The 14,382-nt window shown below is 40.8% G+C and overlaps 1 protein-coding gene across 2 annotated transcripts in view; it reads right to left on the reverse strand.

The window, feature by feature from the left end:
• The window catches only part of man2a1 (mannosidase, alpha, class 2A, member 1), a 71,607-nt gene that overhangs the window by 39,546 nt on the left and 17,679 nt on the right, over positions 1 to 14,382 (reverse strand). For both annotated transcript variants that reach the window (XM_024373217.2, XM_024373218.2), the window contains exons 7-9: positions 10,884 to 11,070; positions 9,974 to 10,151; positions 9,493 to 9,692 (exon numbers count right to left, since the gene is read on the reverse strand). In XM_024373217.2, the coding sequence (XP_024228985.1) occupies positions 9,493 to 9,692; positions 9,974 to 10,151; positions 10,884 to 11,070 (565 nt within the window). The remainder of the gene's footprint in view (positions 1 to 9,492; positions 9,693 to 9,973; positions 10,152 to 10,883; positions 11,071 to 14,382) is intronic.

A 14,382-nucleotide genomic window follows, 5' to 3' on the forward strand; every position in this document is an offset into this window, starting at 1 on the left:
AGAGATGCACTGTGATAGACTGCATCCAGTTTTCTGAGTAGAGCGTTGGAGGCTATTTTGTAAATGACATCGCCGAAGTCAAGGATCGGTAGGATAGTCAGTTTTACGAGGGTATGTTTGGCAGCATGAGTGAAGGATGCTTTGTTTGCGAAATAGGAAGCTGATTCTAGATTTAATTTAGGATTGGAGATGCTTAACTTCTTGACGCTACCCTACCCATCCCTTAAGTGGGATAATTGTCATCAGCAACCGCTGAACAGCATAGCGCCTCAGTCAAATAATATTTCTAAAAATATTCATACACAAGTGCAATATTCTAAAACACAGCTTAGCCTTTTGTTAATCCACCTGTCGTCTCAGATTTTGAAAATATGCTTTACAGCGAAAGCAATCCAATCGCTTGTGTAAGTTTATCGATCGCATGACAAAACATTAAGTACATTTAGCATCAGGTGGCTTAGTCACAAAAATCAGAAAAGCAATCAAATTAATCGTTTACCTTTGATGATCTTCAGATGTTTTCACTCACGAGACTCCCAGTTAACACAACAAATGTTCCTTTTGTTCCATAAAGATTATTTTTATATCCAAAATACCTCCGTTTGTTTGGCGCATTATGTTCAGAAATCCACAGGAAAGAGCAGTCACGACAACGCAGACAAATTCCAAATAATATCCGTAATGTCCACAGAAACATGTCAAACGTTGTTTATAATCAATCCTCAGGTTGTTTTTAAAATATATAACCGCAAATGTCTTTCACAGTAGGAGAGGGAAAAGCAATACCTATCCAAACTATGTTGCGCAAGCAAAACTCATGTGACCACTTGACGCGATGTTATCGTTCTGGCTCATTTTTCAAAATAAAAGCCTGAACCTATGTCTGAAGACTGTTGACACCTTGACACCTCCCTTTAAATGGAGCAATGGGAGGCTATGGAACATGGAGTTTTCAAAATAGAAGCCACTTCCTGGTTTGATGTTTCTCAGGGTTTCGCCTGCTGTTTTGGAAACTTTAGAGTGTTTTCTATCCTAATCTGTCAATTATATGCATATTCTAGCATTTGGTCCTGAGAAATAGGCCATTTACTTTGGGAACGTTATTTTTCCAAACATAAAAATAGTGCTCCCTAGCTTCAAGAGGTTTTAATGTGAGTCTGGAAGGAGAGTTTACAGTCTAACCAGACACCTAGGTATTTGTAGTTGTCCACATATTCATATATTCATATTCATAACCGTCCAGAGTAGTGATGCTAGACGGGCGGGCAGGTACAGGCAGCGATCGGTTGAAGAGTATGCATTTAGTTTTACTTGCATTTAAGAGCAGTTGGAGGCCACGGAAGGAGAGTTGTATAGCATTGAAGCTTGTCTGGAGGTTTGTTAACACAGTGTCCAAAGAAGGGCCAGAAGTATACAGAATGGTGTCTTCTGTGTAGAGGTGGATCAGAGAATCACCAGCAGCAAGAGCGATATCGTTGAGGTATACAGAGAAAAGAGTCGGCCTGAGAATTGAACCCTGTGGCAACCCCATAGAGACTGCCAGAGGTCCGGACAACAGGCCCTCCGATTTGACACACTGAACTCTATCAGAGAAGTAGTTGGTGAACCAGGCGAGGCAGTCATTTTAGAAACCAAGGCTGTTGAGTCTGCGATAAGAATGCGGTGATTGACAGAGTCGAAAGCCTTGGCCAGGTCGATGAATACGGCTGCACAGTATTGTCTTTTATCAATGGCGGTTACGATATAGTTTAGGACCTTGAGCGTGGCCGAGGTGCACCCATGACCAGCTCGGAAACCAGATTGCATAGTGGAGAAGGTACGGTGGGATTCGAAATGGTCGGTGATCTGTTTGTTAACTTTGCTTTCAAAGACCTTGGAAAGGCAGGGTGGGATAGATATAGGTCTGAAACCATTTGGGTCTAGAGTGTCTCCCCCTTTGAAGAGTGGGATGACTGCGGCAGATTTCCAATCTTTGGGGATCTCAGACGATACGAAAGAGAGGTTGAACAGGCTAGTAATAGGGGTTGAACAATTGCGGCAGATAATTCTAGAATGAGAGGGACCAGATTGTCTAGCCCGGGTCCAGATTTTGCAGCTCTTTCAGAACATTCAGCTATCTGGATTTGGATGAAGGAGAAATGGCGGAGGCTTGAGAAAGCTGCTGTGGGGGGTGGAGAGCTGTTGAAAGGGGAAGGGGTAGCCAGGTGGAAAGCATGGCCAACCGGAGAAAAATGCTTATTGAAATTCTCAATTATCGTAGATTTATCGGTGGTGTTTCCACAGTGTTCCCTAGCCTCAGCGCAGTGGGCAGCTGGGAGGAGGTGCTCTTATTCTCCATGGACTTTACAGTGTCCCAGAACATTTTCGAGTTTGTGCTACAGGATGCACATTTCTGTTTGAAAAAGCTTGCCTTTGCTTTCCTAACTGCCTGTGTATATTGGTCCCTAACTTCACTGAAAAGTTGCATATCGCGGGGGCTATTCGAGGCTAATGCAGAACGCCACATGATGTTTTTTTGCTGGTCAAGGGTGTGAAACAAGGTCTATATCTGTTCTTAGTTCTACATTTTTTGAATGGGACATGCTTATTTAAGATGGTGAGGAAAGTACTTTTAAAGAATAACCAGGCATCCTCTACTTCCAGGATACCCGGGCCAGGTCGATTAGAAAGGCCTGCACGCTGAAGTTTTTTAGGGAGCGTTTGACAGTGATGAGGGGTGGTCGTTTGACGCAGGCAATGAGGCAGTGATCGCTGAGATCCTGGTTGAAGACAGCAGAGGTGTATTTAGAGGGCAGGTTGGTCAGGATGATATCTATGAGGGTGACCGTGTCTATGGATTTAGGGTTGTACCTGGTAGGTTCCATGATAATTTGTGTGAGGTTGAGGGCATCTAGCTTAGATTGTTGGATGGCCGGGGTGTTGAGCATGTCCCGGTTTAGGTCGTCTAAAAGTTCAAACACTGAAGATAAATGGGGGGCGATTAATTTACATATGGTGTCCAGGGCACAGCTGGGGGCTGAGGGGGGCTTATAACAAGCGGCAACAGTGAAAGACTTATTTCTGGAAAGGTGGATTTTTAAAAGTAGAAGCTCGAACTGTTTGAGCACAGACCTGGATAGCATGACAGAACTTCGCAGGCTATCTCTGCAGTAGATTGCAACTCTTTGCCAGTTATATATAAATAAAATGTTGCAGTTGGGGATGGAAATTTCAGAATTTTTGGTGGCCTTCCTAAGCCAGGATTCAGACACGGCTAGGACATCAGGGTTGGAGTGTTCTAAAGCAGTGAAAAAAACAAACTAGAGAGGAGGCTTCTGATGTTAACATGCATGAAACCAAGGCTTTTACGGTTGCAGAAGTCAACAATGATAGCTCCTGGGGAATAGGAGTGGATCTGGTGGCTACAGGGCCTGTGTTAACCTCTACATCACCAGAGGAACAGAGGAGGAGTAGGATAAGGGTACGGCTAAAGGCTATAAGATCTGGTCATCTAGTGCGTTGGGGACAGAGAATAAAAGGAGTAGATTTCTGGGTGTGGTAGAATAGATTCAAGGCATAATGTACAGACAAGGGTATGGTAGAATGCGAGTACAGTGGAGGTAAACCTATGCGTTGTGTGACGATGAGAGAGGTTTCGTAGAGGCATCTGGAGGCATCAGTTAACCTAGGTGATACTCTGCATGTGTGTGGGGTGGGACGAAAGAGCTATCTAAGGCATTTTGAGCGGGACTGAGGGCTCTACAGTGAAATAAAACAATAAAAACTAGCCAAGACAGCAGTAGACAAGGCATATTGACATTAGAGAGAGGCATTAAGCAATCACAGGTGTTGATCAGGAGAGCTAAGACAACAACGGGTAAATGGCGATGAATAGGCAGAGCGGGTCAGTTAGGTACATACAGGACCTGAGTTCGAGGCTGGGGCTGGCAGGTAAACAAAATGAGGTACCATGTTATTGAAACAGTCCAGGGGTCATCAGCTGTGTAGGCGCGTGATCATAGGGTCAAAAGAGCAGCAATAGGTGAGTCAGGATACGGTTTGGTAGTCACTATTACACTAGGCGAGCAGGGGACACAGCATTCAGAAAACCTAGTGGGCCGGGGCTAGTAGATGGTTCTTTGGCGATATCGTAACAGAATAGCCTGCTGAGACCACATCGGGCGATCACGTCGGCAGTACAGTCGTGATGGATCGGCGGGGCTCCGTGTCGACAATAAAGGGTCCAGGCCAATTGGCAAAGGAGGTATTGTAGCCCTAGAATTAGCTGGTATATGGGCCTAGCTCGAGGCTAGCTCAAGGCTAGCTGGTGCTTGCTTCGGGACAGAGGCGTTAGCTAACAGTAGCCACTCGTTTGCAGCTAGCTAATTGCGATGATCCGGAACAATGATCCTGTGTAATGATCTAGAGCGGCAGGAATCCGGAATATACCACCTCAGTCATCGGCTTCATCAATAAGTGCATCGACGTCGTCCCCACAGTGACCATACGTACACATCTCAACCAAAAACCAGGGATTACAGGCAACATCCGCATCGAGTTAAAACCTGTTGGGGCTAGGGGGCAGCATTTTCACTTTTGGATGAAAGGCGTGCCCAGAGTAAACTGCCTCCTACTCTTTCCCAGATGGGAATATATGCATATTATTATTACTTGTGGATAGAAAACACTCTAAAACTGTTTGAATTATGTCTGTGAGTATAACAGAACTCATATGGCAGACAAAAACCTGAGAAGAAATCCAAACAGGAAGTGAGAACTCAATTTAGAAAACAGTGCCATTTCTAGTCCAGCTTAGATATGGACGTTTATGCACTTCCTAGGGCTTCCACAAGATGTCACTGTCTTTAGATTCTGGTTGTATGATTCTACTATAAAGGTGGGGCTCATAATAGCTCTTTGAGTGGGTGGTCTGGCAGAAAGCCTCGGTCTCATTGCGCGCCGTCACGAGAGAGTGTTCTTGCGTTCCTATGCATTTTTTCAGACAATGAAATTCTCCGGTTGGAACCTTATTGCTGATTAATGTTTAAAACATCCTAAATATGGAATGCATACATCATTTGACTTCTATGACCTGTAACGGAAGTTTTTGAGTTTTTGTCTGGAGGAATTGCTCGTGCTTTTTGAGGATTGAATGCTGGGCTGAACAAGCTAACAACAAGTGGCTAAATGGTGGGCTTTATGGAACTTTATGGAACAAATCAGTCATTGATTGTCGAACTGGGATTCCTGGAACTGCCTTCTGATGACGATTTTCAAAGGTAAGTGAATATTTATAGTGTTTTTTTGTAGCTTCTGTTGACGCCAAAATGGCGGCTATTTCTTTGGGTTTTGAGCGCCGTTCTCAGATTATTCTTTTTCCATAAATTAAAAAAAAAAATCTGACACAGCGGTTGCATAGAGGATACGTTTATCTTTATTTCTGTGAATAACACTTGCATCTTTTATCAATGTTTATTGTGAGTATTTCTGCAAAATCACCGGATGTTTTTGAATCAAAACATTACTGCACGTAACGCGCCTATGTAAACTGAGATTTTTTTAATGTATATATATGCACATTATCGAACAAAACACACAATTCATGTATAACATGATGTCCTATGAGTGTCATCTGATGGAGATAATCAAAGGTTAGTGATTCATTTTATCTATATTTATGCTTTTGTGACTGTGTGTGTTTTTGAATTTGGTGGTCATCTAGCATTTTGAATATGTTGGGTTTTCGCTGTAAAACATTTAAAAAATCGGACATGATGGGTAGAAACCTGTTGGGGCTAGGGGGCACAAGGAGTTCCCTAAAGGGAACAGCCCCTCCCATTCAGCTGCAAAAAATATTATTTAGAAATATTTAACTTTCACACATTAACAAGTCCAATACAGCAAATGAAAGATAAACATCTTGTTAAAAACCTCTTAAGGATCCGCCCCTTTTTTCACATTTTCATCTAAAATGGCCTACCTAATTCTACCTGCCTGTAGATCAGGCCCTGAAGCAAGGATATGCATATTCTTGGTACCATTTGAAAGGAAACACTTTGATGTTTGTGGAAATGTGAAAGGAATGTAGGAGAATTTAACACAATAAATATGGTAAAAGATAAAAGATAAAAATTACGAAGAAAAAAACAACCGTTCTTTTGTCATTTTTTTTGTACCATCATCTTTGAAATGCAAGAGAAAGGCCATAATGTATTATTCCAGCCCAGGTGCAATTTAGATTTTGGCCAATAGATGGCAGTAGTGTATGTGCAGCATTTTAGACTGATCCAATGAACCATTGTATTTATGTTCAAACTGTTGTATCAAGACTGCCCAAATGTGCCTAATTTGTTTATTTATAACTTTTCCTGTTCAAAATTTAGCACTATCCTCCAACAATAGCATGGTATTCCTTCACTGTAATAGCTACTGTAAATTTGAAGGTGCAGTTAGATTAACAAGAATTTAAGCTTTCTGCCAATATCAGATATGTCTATGTCCTGGGAAAAGTTCTTGTTACTTACAACCTCATGCTAATCGCATTAGCCTACGTTAGCTTAACCGTCCCGTGGAAGGGGCACCGACTCCCGAAACCAAATCTAAACAAGGCCAAATCAGAAAGTCGCCTTTTAAGCTTGCAGTGTACATGAGGGAATGCCAAGTTGGCTGTCAATTAGCCAAACAATAGACCAAACGACATTGATTATTTATCTAAAGTAGTTGCTGGGGAACAGCCCAAACCACAAAGGCTCACTTGTGTAGAAACTATAGTATACTAATGAATGAATGAACATTTCTGTAAATGTGAATTTACACCACAGTGTATACAGTGAAGTAAATTCAGTGAAGTATATTAAAATCTGCTAAATGGTACTACATACAAGTAAAAACAACATCAACTGTCGGGTTTCCTGCATGTCTTCATTTATGCCCTGGCGACCCTAAAGTTGTGGCTCTATGCTCTATGCCTAGAAGACGCAGGCAGAGAAATATCCCACAAGCCTTACAGACCCTTTCTATAATCATGACTAACCTTCCCAACACCACACTCAACACGGGCTCTAACTGACCGTGCTGATGATGGGAAGAGATTGTCCTTTGTACTAATTTGGGAGAGACTGTCCATTGTACTAATTAAGGGTAACTACTAATTCAGGCTAGTAATTAGTCTATTGGACTGTCTCCTTGCCGGAGAGGGTGTCTACCCCCGGCAGGTCCAACCAAGCCAGACAGGTCGAAGGGTAGTAGGCGGACAAAGCACCACCTAAAACAAAATCCCCCACCACCTAAAAAAATGATGTGTTACATGAACCTTTACTAAAGAAAGAAACAGACTGGATCAAAGGCAACGACCTGGTGGAGATCTTCACAAGCCTGTGAATTAAGGTTAAAGTCTACAAGTACTAAATGCATTAAAGTCAAGTCTGTCTGGTCAGTGTTTAAGGTTATTAGATGGTGGACCATTAGATTGGCTTTCCTTTCTTTCAACACTTTGGAGTGAGAAGACTGAATTAGAACATTTGATTGGATTCATATTCATCAATATGCAAGAGGTTGGTAAAAAAATAACGTCATTAAGAATGCAACAAAAATAATATCAACCAAGCATATTATTTCAATCAAAAAGGCTTGTAATAATTGTAATAGGCTTAGTTTGAGAGGTGGGTTATTATTCACAGTTTATTTTTGGGCTGTCTCAGAGCTTCAAATGTAAAAATAACAATTTCTCCAATCAATTATGTGTTTATAATACTGTGCATTTTTACATTGCACAGTGGATTAGTTTCACCAGGTATTTGATTGAGTTACAGAATTCTTTATTTGAATTGGATCTCCATGAGCTGACACCTTGGCAACTACTAGTCTTCCTGGTAAATCAAATCAAACTTTATTTGTCACACGCGCCGAATACAACAGGTGTAGTACTATCAAGCCCTTTGAAGAAATGCTAGCGGCCAAGACTGAATTCAAACACGAGTTGGTTTCGATGTGTGGTTTGATGTGGGTGTCTCTTGTGTGTTCGCAGGTGGGGAAAGCTATCCAAATTATTTAGCCAATGAGCTACAAGCTAGCTGGTGTGCGACTATGGCAAAATTGTTTTCATGTTGCATACCTTTTAGTTTTCTCATTAAATGCTTTCAATATTTGTATATGAATTTCTACAATTTATAGTTGGTTTAAGGTTTTTAAGTCATTGAAATTTGGAGCACTTGGAATTTTTATATTGTCCCATGTACATTGTGTAATTTAACGATGGTCCCTAACTAGCCCCATGGAGATATTCAAACTCAACCCTAATTTACCATAGACATTACGATTAGGTCACGTGCAGCTGCACTCTGAATTGATAATTACTTGTGTGCTGCCAGCTGTGGGCAGAATTGAAACAAACCCAACCTTAATTTACGTTATGAGGCAGTCACGACCAAAAGTCTCACAAAACTCTTGTTTTGGACGAGACTGACTTCATGACCAAAATTATCCTATTTACATTTAGTAGTACATTTTGACACTAGAATAAATGTTTCGGCATCATATCGATGCCACATAGGTTGTTTTCTAAATGCGAAGGTCATTTTTTTAGGGGCAGTTGCTCTTTAACCAGTCATCCAATACATGCACTTACAGTGATTCACTTTCTATGTTGAAATTGTACTGCTTGTAAAAAATAATCTATGTAATCTGTTTTGGTTGATGGATAACGATTTGAAATTGAGCAATACAGACACATTTTTTAAATAATGTATAGGAAGTAGAGAAAGAAATTAGAATACGTTGTAAAAAAAAAAGAAACAGAAAAGAGAAACAGAAAAAATAAACAGAGAAAAATAAACAGAGAAAAAAGAAACAGAGAAAAAGAAACAGAGAAAAAGAAACAGAGAAAAAAGAAACAGAGAAAAAAGAAACAGAGAAAAAAGAAACAGAGAAAAAGAAACAGAGAAAAAGAAACAGAGAAAAAGAAACAGAGAAAAAGAAACAGAGAAAAAGAAACAGAGAAAAAGAAACAGAGAAAAAAGAAACAGAGAAAAAGAAACAGAGAAAAAGAAACAGAGAAAAAGAAACAGAGAAAAAGAAACAGAGAAAAAGAAACAGAGAAAAAGAAACAGAGAAAAAGAAACAGAGAAAAAGAAACAGAGAAAAAAGAAACAGAGAAAAAGAAAAACAGAAAAAAAGAAACAGAGAAAAAGAAACAGAGAAAAAGAAACAGAGAAAAAGAAACAGAGAAAAAGAAACAGAGAAAAAGAAACAGAGAAAAAGAAACAGAGAAAAAGAAACAGAGAAAAAGAAACAGAGAAAAAGAAACAGAGAAAAAAGAAACAGAGAAAAAAGAAACAGAGAAAAAAGAAACAGAGAAAAAGAAACAGAGAAAAAGAAACAGAGAAAAAAGAAACAGAGAAAAAAGAAACAGAGAAAAAAGAAACAGAGAAAAAGAAACAGAGAAAAAAGAAACAGAGAAAAAAGAAACAGAGAAAGACAAACAGGTTGCCACAAAATAACGGTCTGTGCTCCCACCTGAGGTGTGACTCCAGCACGCGGTCCAGACGTTTGTAGAAGGGTCGGGAGGTGAAGTAGCCGCTCCAGTAGTGGTCATCTCGGTCTGCGTAGGTGAAGAAGTCTCCGCTGACCACAGGTAAAGAGGGAACAGTGTGACCGGGGTCTGTGGCCGATTTACGAAGAGCATTGAAGTAATCCGTGATGGTGCCGAACTGAGCCTAGAACAGAATACGCCAGTTAGAAGAGATCAACTCTATCAAGCTCCATCGTTAATGCTGTAGGGTAGTTTACTCTTCTGCTTTATTGAGAGGGTGGGAAGTCAACAAAACACACCATTTCACGATCGACCATCAGTCATTCCAATGATGTGTTGCATCAAAACTTTAACCCCCACCATCTTCCACTATTGCAAACCTAATAAACCTGAAATAAACCTGGCCGCTTGAAAAGGAAAACTTCCTGCATATTCAACACAACATTCCAGCTCCCAAAGTCAGACCTTGACGTGTAGTTCTGGATGAGAGTTCATGTAGTCAAAGAGCTTCTGGTAGTTCTGGAACTGCTGGTCCCACTCCAAGGCCTCTGTGTAGCGGAAGTCGTCCCCCAGGGGGACCATCACCACCTTGGTTCGGAATAGCTTGGACTTCTTCCTGTACTGGTCCAGCAGCATCTGAACCCTAGGGATCATGGGAAAAAGAGTCACTATACTACAACGAATTCACAGTTTTCATTACATATTAAGCTGTAATCGTGCTTCTACACCTGCATTGCTTGCTGTTTGGGGGTTTTAGGCTGGGTTTCTGTACAGCACTTTGTGACATCAGCTGATATAAGAAGGGCTTTATAAATACATTTGATTGATTGATTGATAATTGTCAATGAATTATCTGTGTGTGAGTTCGGGCATTCACGTGTGTGGTCAATTCTCTAGTCTCTAGTGGATTTGCTACTGTGTCAGAAAGTCCACTTATCATCAGAGACTATCTTGTGTTAGAAAAACAAAGGCCATCTGAAATTCCTATTACCACAAAATATTATCGTACAGTAGCTTCGATGTCTCATCTTATTCATACAAAGTGTTTGACCCTTGTCCATAACATTATCAAACTGAGGAGAGAATGTGGACCATCTGTCTACCCCATAAACCAGTGTTTCTAATACTTGTCTGTACTCGGGAGAAGAAAGCTACAGGACAGACCACCGATTAAGAAACACTTTACATAGAGGACCCAAAGCCTTTGTGGCCAGCTTTGCTTTTGTCGTGTTTGAATGTCAAGTGTTGTTAGTAACTGTGAGCCTCAAGCCAAAGACAATTTCCTGTTTCATGTAAATTCGATAGAACAATAAAGATTGGTTTCTTATAGAGACACAGTATATCACTCTCATTCCATTGCTATGTGATTGGTCACCTCTGTTGTACATTTCCATCCGTGATTGGCTGAGGGGGGACCCTCCAGGGACAGCTGACCCGCCCACCAGGAAGTCTCTTGAAGTCAAACTGGCAGCAGATCTTGGGGTCGGGGCCACACGTGTGGGGAACATCGTAACTGTAGAAGGGCATCATGTGACATAGAATGTCCGTGCTGGAGGCTGGGTCTGCACACAGATAGAATAGAACATGAAATAGAATAGAGAATTAGAATATAACATAGAAATAGAATAGAGTATTAGAATAGAACATAGAAAATATGTATTTTCTTCCTAACGGTACGTCTTGTGTGGTATTTGCATTTGACAGAACAAAGAATGCACAAGCATTCTTATGACAACATTTCAGAATGTGGACTGTAAACATATAGCTAGCATGCAATGTCTAAAAAAAAGAAAACCTGTTTACATTTCTCTCTGAAAGAGACTGGCCGCTGTATGCACGCACTATTCAAAAGTACTATAATTTATCCCTTATTAGAAATAACAACTAATTCCTGGTCGCTTGTATGATGATATAAAATTATATATAATATATAATCAGATATAATCTGATCTGGCACTGAACCGATGACTAATTTGCTACGACCAAGCAGTAGCGGTGCGTGGGTAAAATCACTGGGGAAGCCCCCCCCCCCCAAAAAAAATAATGATGATGTTTGTAACCTGTTAATTCATATGCCTTGCCAATATATAGGCCTAAAAGCCGAGACAATAAGAAGACACAGCAGCATAATAAATTAAACCACAGCTTTGTTTTATCACAAAACCAGATGGCAACCTCTGTCCAGTGAAGTCCACAAAGCATATTGCATGTAACAAACAGTTGCATGGTCAAGCAAGTTAATGTTTCCGACATTTAAAGACCACTAAAAAACTTTGAAGCACAAAGAGTTACGGCAAGTCGCAAAGAAAACAAGAGCTGCCTCTACTATTCCAGCACCATTTGAACATCAAATCACCTATGCTTAGTCCAATACAATGACAACTAACAGATACCAAAAACTATTTAGTCCAATCAACGTAAGATGAATATGATGTGGCTGTCCATGGTTCTGATTTGTGTGTGTGTGTGTGCATGCGTGCGTATGCGTTTCTTGCAAGTAGAAAAACACGTTGACCTACTTTTAGAGAAACGGCAATGCCATTCTCCTCTCTTTCATGTTGACAAAATGGTCTACCACTCATATAGTAGACACTTATTTTTTGTTGTCCTAGGCTACTTGGCTAAAATGCTTGCTCGCGAGCCTAACTTCCATTCATGGGTAACGTTAGCTAGTTAGCATTAGCCTTCTACATCTAGCTACATGTTGAACTTCCATCCTCTCAGGCCAGGGGCACAACAATGTATGAATTAATGGCTGGTTCACAATTGCCGTTATAATCATTGGCCAGTACGACGAATTAAGTAAAACCACAAGTTCAAATCCCAATGTCCATCCATGGCTAATTTAGGAAAGGGTTCATTTTAGCTAGCTAACAACAGGAAGGACAACAACACGAGATGCAACAATTAAAGTTTTTCTGTCAATAACATATGCTCTCAATGGGATTTGATAGGAGTGATTCCAAAATCCAAGGTGGCTTCCCTTAACACTTTGTTTTGGTGTGCCAGGACCATTCACAGATGAGCTTTCTCAGTTTCTCTCAACTCTGATTGGCAAATTTTGTATACTTTTTTTTTTTATCAAGGGAGGCCAAATGCTCGCTGGCTTCCTTTGCCTTCAATGCTACGGGTGGCAGTGTCATACTCGTTTGGACCAGACAGCATCAGATAGATGGCATTCACATTGAGAGACAGAGGGGCGCTGTTTCGCTCGCTTATATGCTTTCTCCTGGGAGATACTCTTGCGAATTGAAGGAAAATTATGAAACACAGAGAGATGAAAGATAAATCATTTATGTTTTTAAATTTTAATTGGTAAAATTTTTGGGGAAGCCTGTTTTCCCTTGGCATCTATGAATACACACCACTGCAGCCAAGTGAGATTAAATCCTATTTGTCCTGCAGTGGAAGTGGCCTGCTTCCTGAGCTGGAGCACGCTGTCACCTCCCATATGGATCTGCCAGTGTGACATTGCACATTTCAAACCATGCACTCTATTATGCCACAGGATGTCTGTCTCTCAAAACAATAGCAGAGTGATGTTTCCAACCCCTACATCAATGTTGGTTTTCCATGACATGTATTTGACCCCGCGTTTGTTATTGAGTAGAGGGAACAGTGTCACGTGTGCTCCCTCTCCAGCCTCTAGGTCACCAGGCTGCTCATTATGGTGCACACCTGTCACCATCGTTACGTGCACCTGCGCGTCATCAGACTCACCTGGACTCCATCACCTCCTTAATTACCTGCCCTATTTATGTCACTCCCTTTGGTTCCTTCCCCGGGCGTTATTGTTTCTGTTCCTGTGTGTCATTTGTGGTTCTTATGTTGTATTATGTTGTGTTTATTTCTTAAAACACTCACTCACCCTGAACCTGCTTCCCGACTCTCGGCGCACATCGTTACACATACAGAGAAGGTAAGCAGCATACACACTAGCTTTAGAAAGCTTAATAATATACTGTATTCTACTGTTATTTGACCAGTAAGTTGCAGGTAAAACAACATTCTCAGACCAACCGACTGTCATTCGACGTTCATTTCATTCAAGTCTTCAAAGCTAAAAAACACGACTTTAAAAAAAATCTCATGTATATAATGTAGGTGCTCTTTTATTTGTATGTTTCAAAACATTGTCCAGAGAGTAAGCTATATAATTAGGGAGTGTGTCCCCTGGCAGAATGGCACCACAGCCAAACAAACTAATCTACTCTACTCAAATCAAATTGTATTTATCACATGAGCCAAATACAACTGGTATAAACTTTACAGTGAAATTCTGGCTTACGAACCTTTCACAACGATGCAGTTTAAAAAAAGAAAACACTGACTAACAAAAATGAATAAAATAAAGTACACAAGAATGAAGCTATATACAGGTAGTACCAGTATCAGATCAATGTGCAGAGGTACGAGGTACTTGAGGTAGATATGTACATGAAGGCAGGGTAAAGTGACTAGGCATCGGGCTAGATAATAATAAAAATAGAGTAGCAGCAGCAAATGATGAGTGTAAAAGTATGTGTGTTTGTGTGAGTGTGCATATGTATGTTTGTTGTGTAGGTATGTGTGTGTGCATTATGTATTTGAATATGTGAGTGATTTGCGTGGAAGAGACAATGTAGTGTGTGTGAGTGAGTATTTAAAGTCTAGTGAGTGTGCAAGGTAGAGTCAGTGCAGATAGTTTGGGTACCATTGGTTGACTATTGGTTGACTACTAGTTGGTTGACTACTAGTCTACAGCTTGGGTGATTGGAGTCTTTGGCCATTTTTGGGGTCTTCCTCTGACACCGCCTGATATAGAGTGGCAGGGAGCTCAGCCCTAGTGATGTATTGGGCTGTTCACACCACCCTTTGTAGCGCTTTACGCCATA

This window comes from Oncorhynchus tshawytscha, linkage group LG20 (genome assembly GCF_018296145.1).
Source record: "Oncorhynchus tshawytscha isolate Ot180627B linkage group LG20, Otsh_v2.0, whole genome shotgun sequence".
Lineage (NCBI taxonomy): Eukaryota > Metazoa > Chordata > Actinopteri > Salmoniformes > Salmonidae > Oncorhynchus > Oncorhynchus tshawytscha.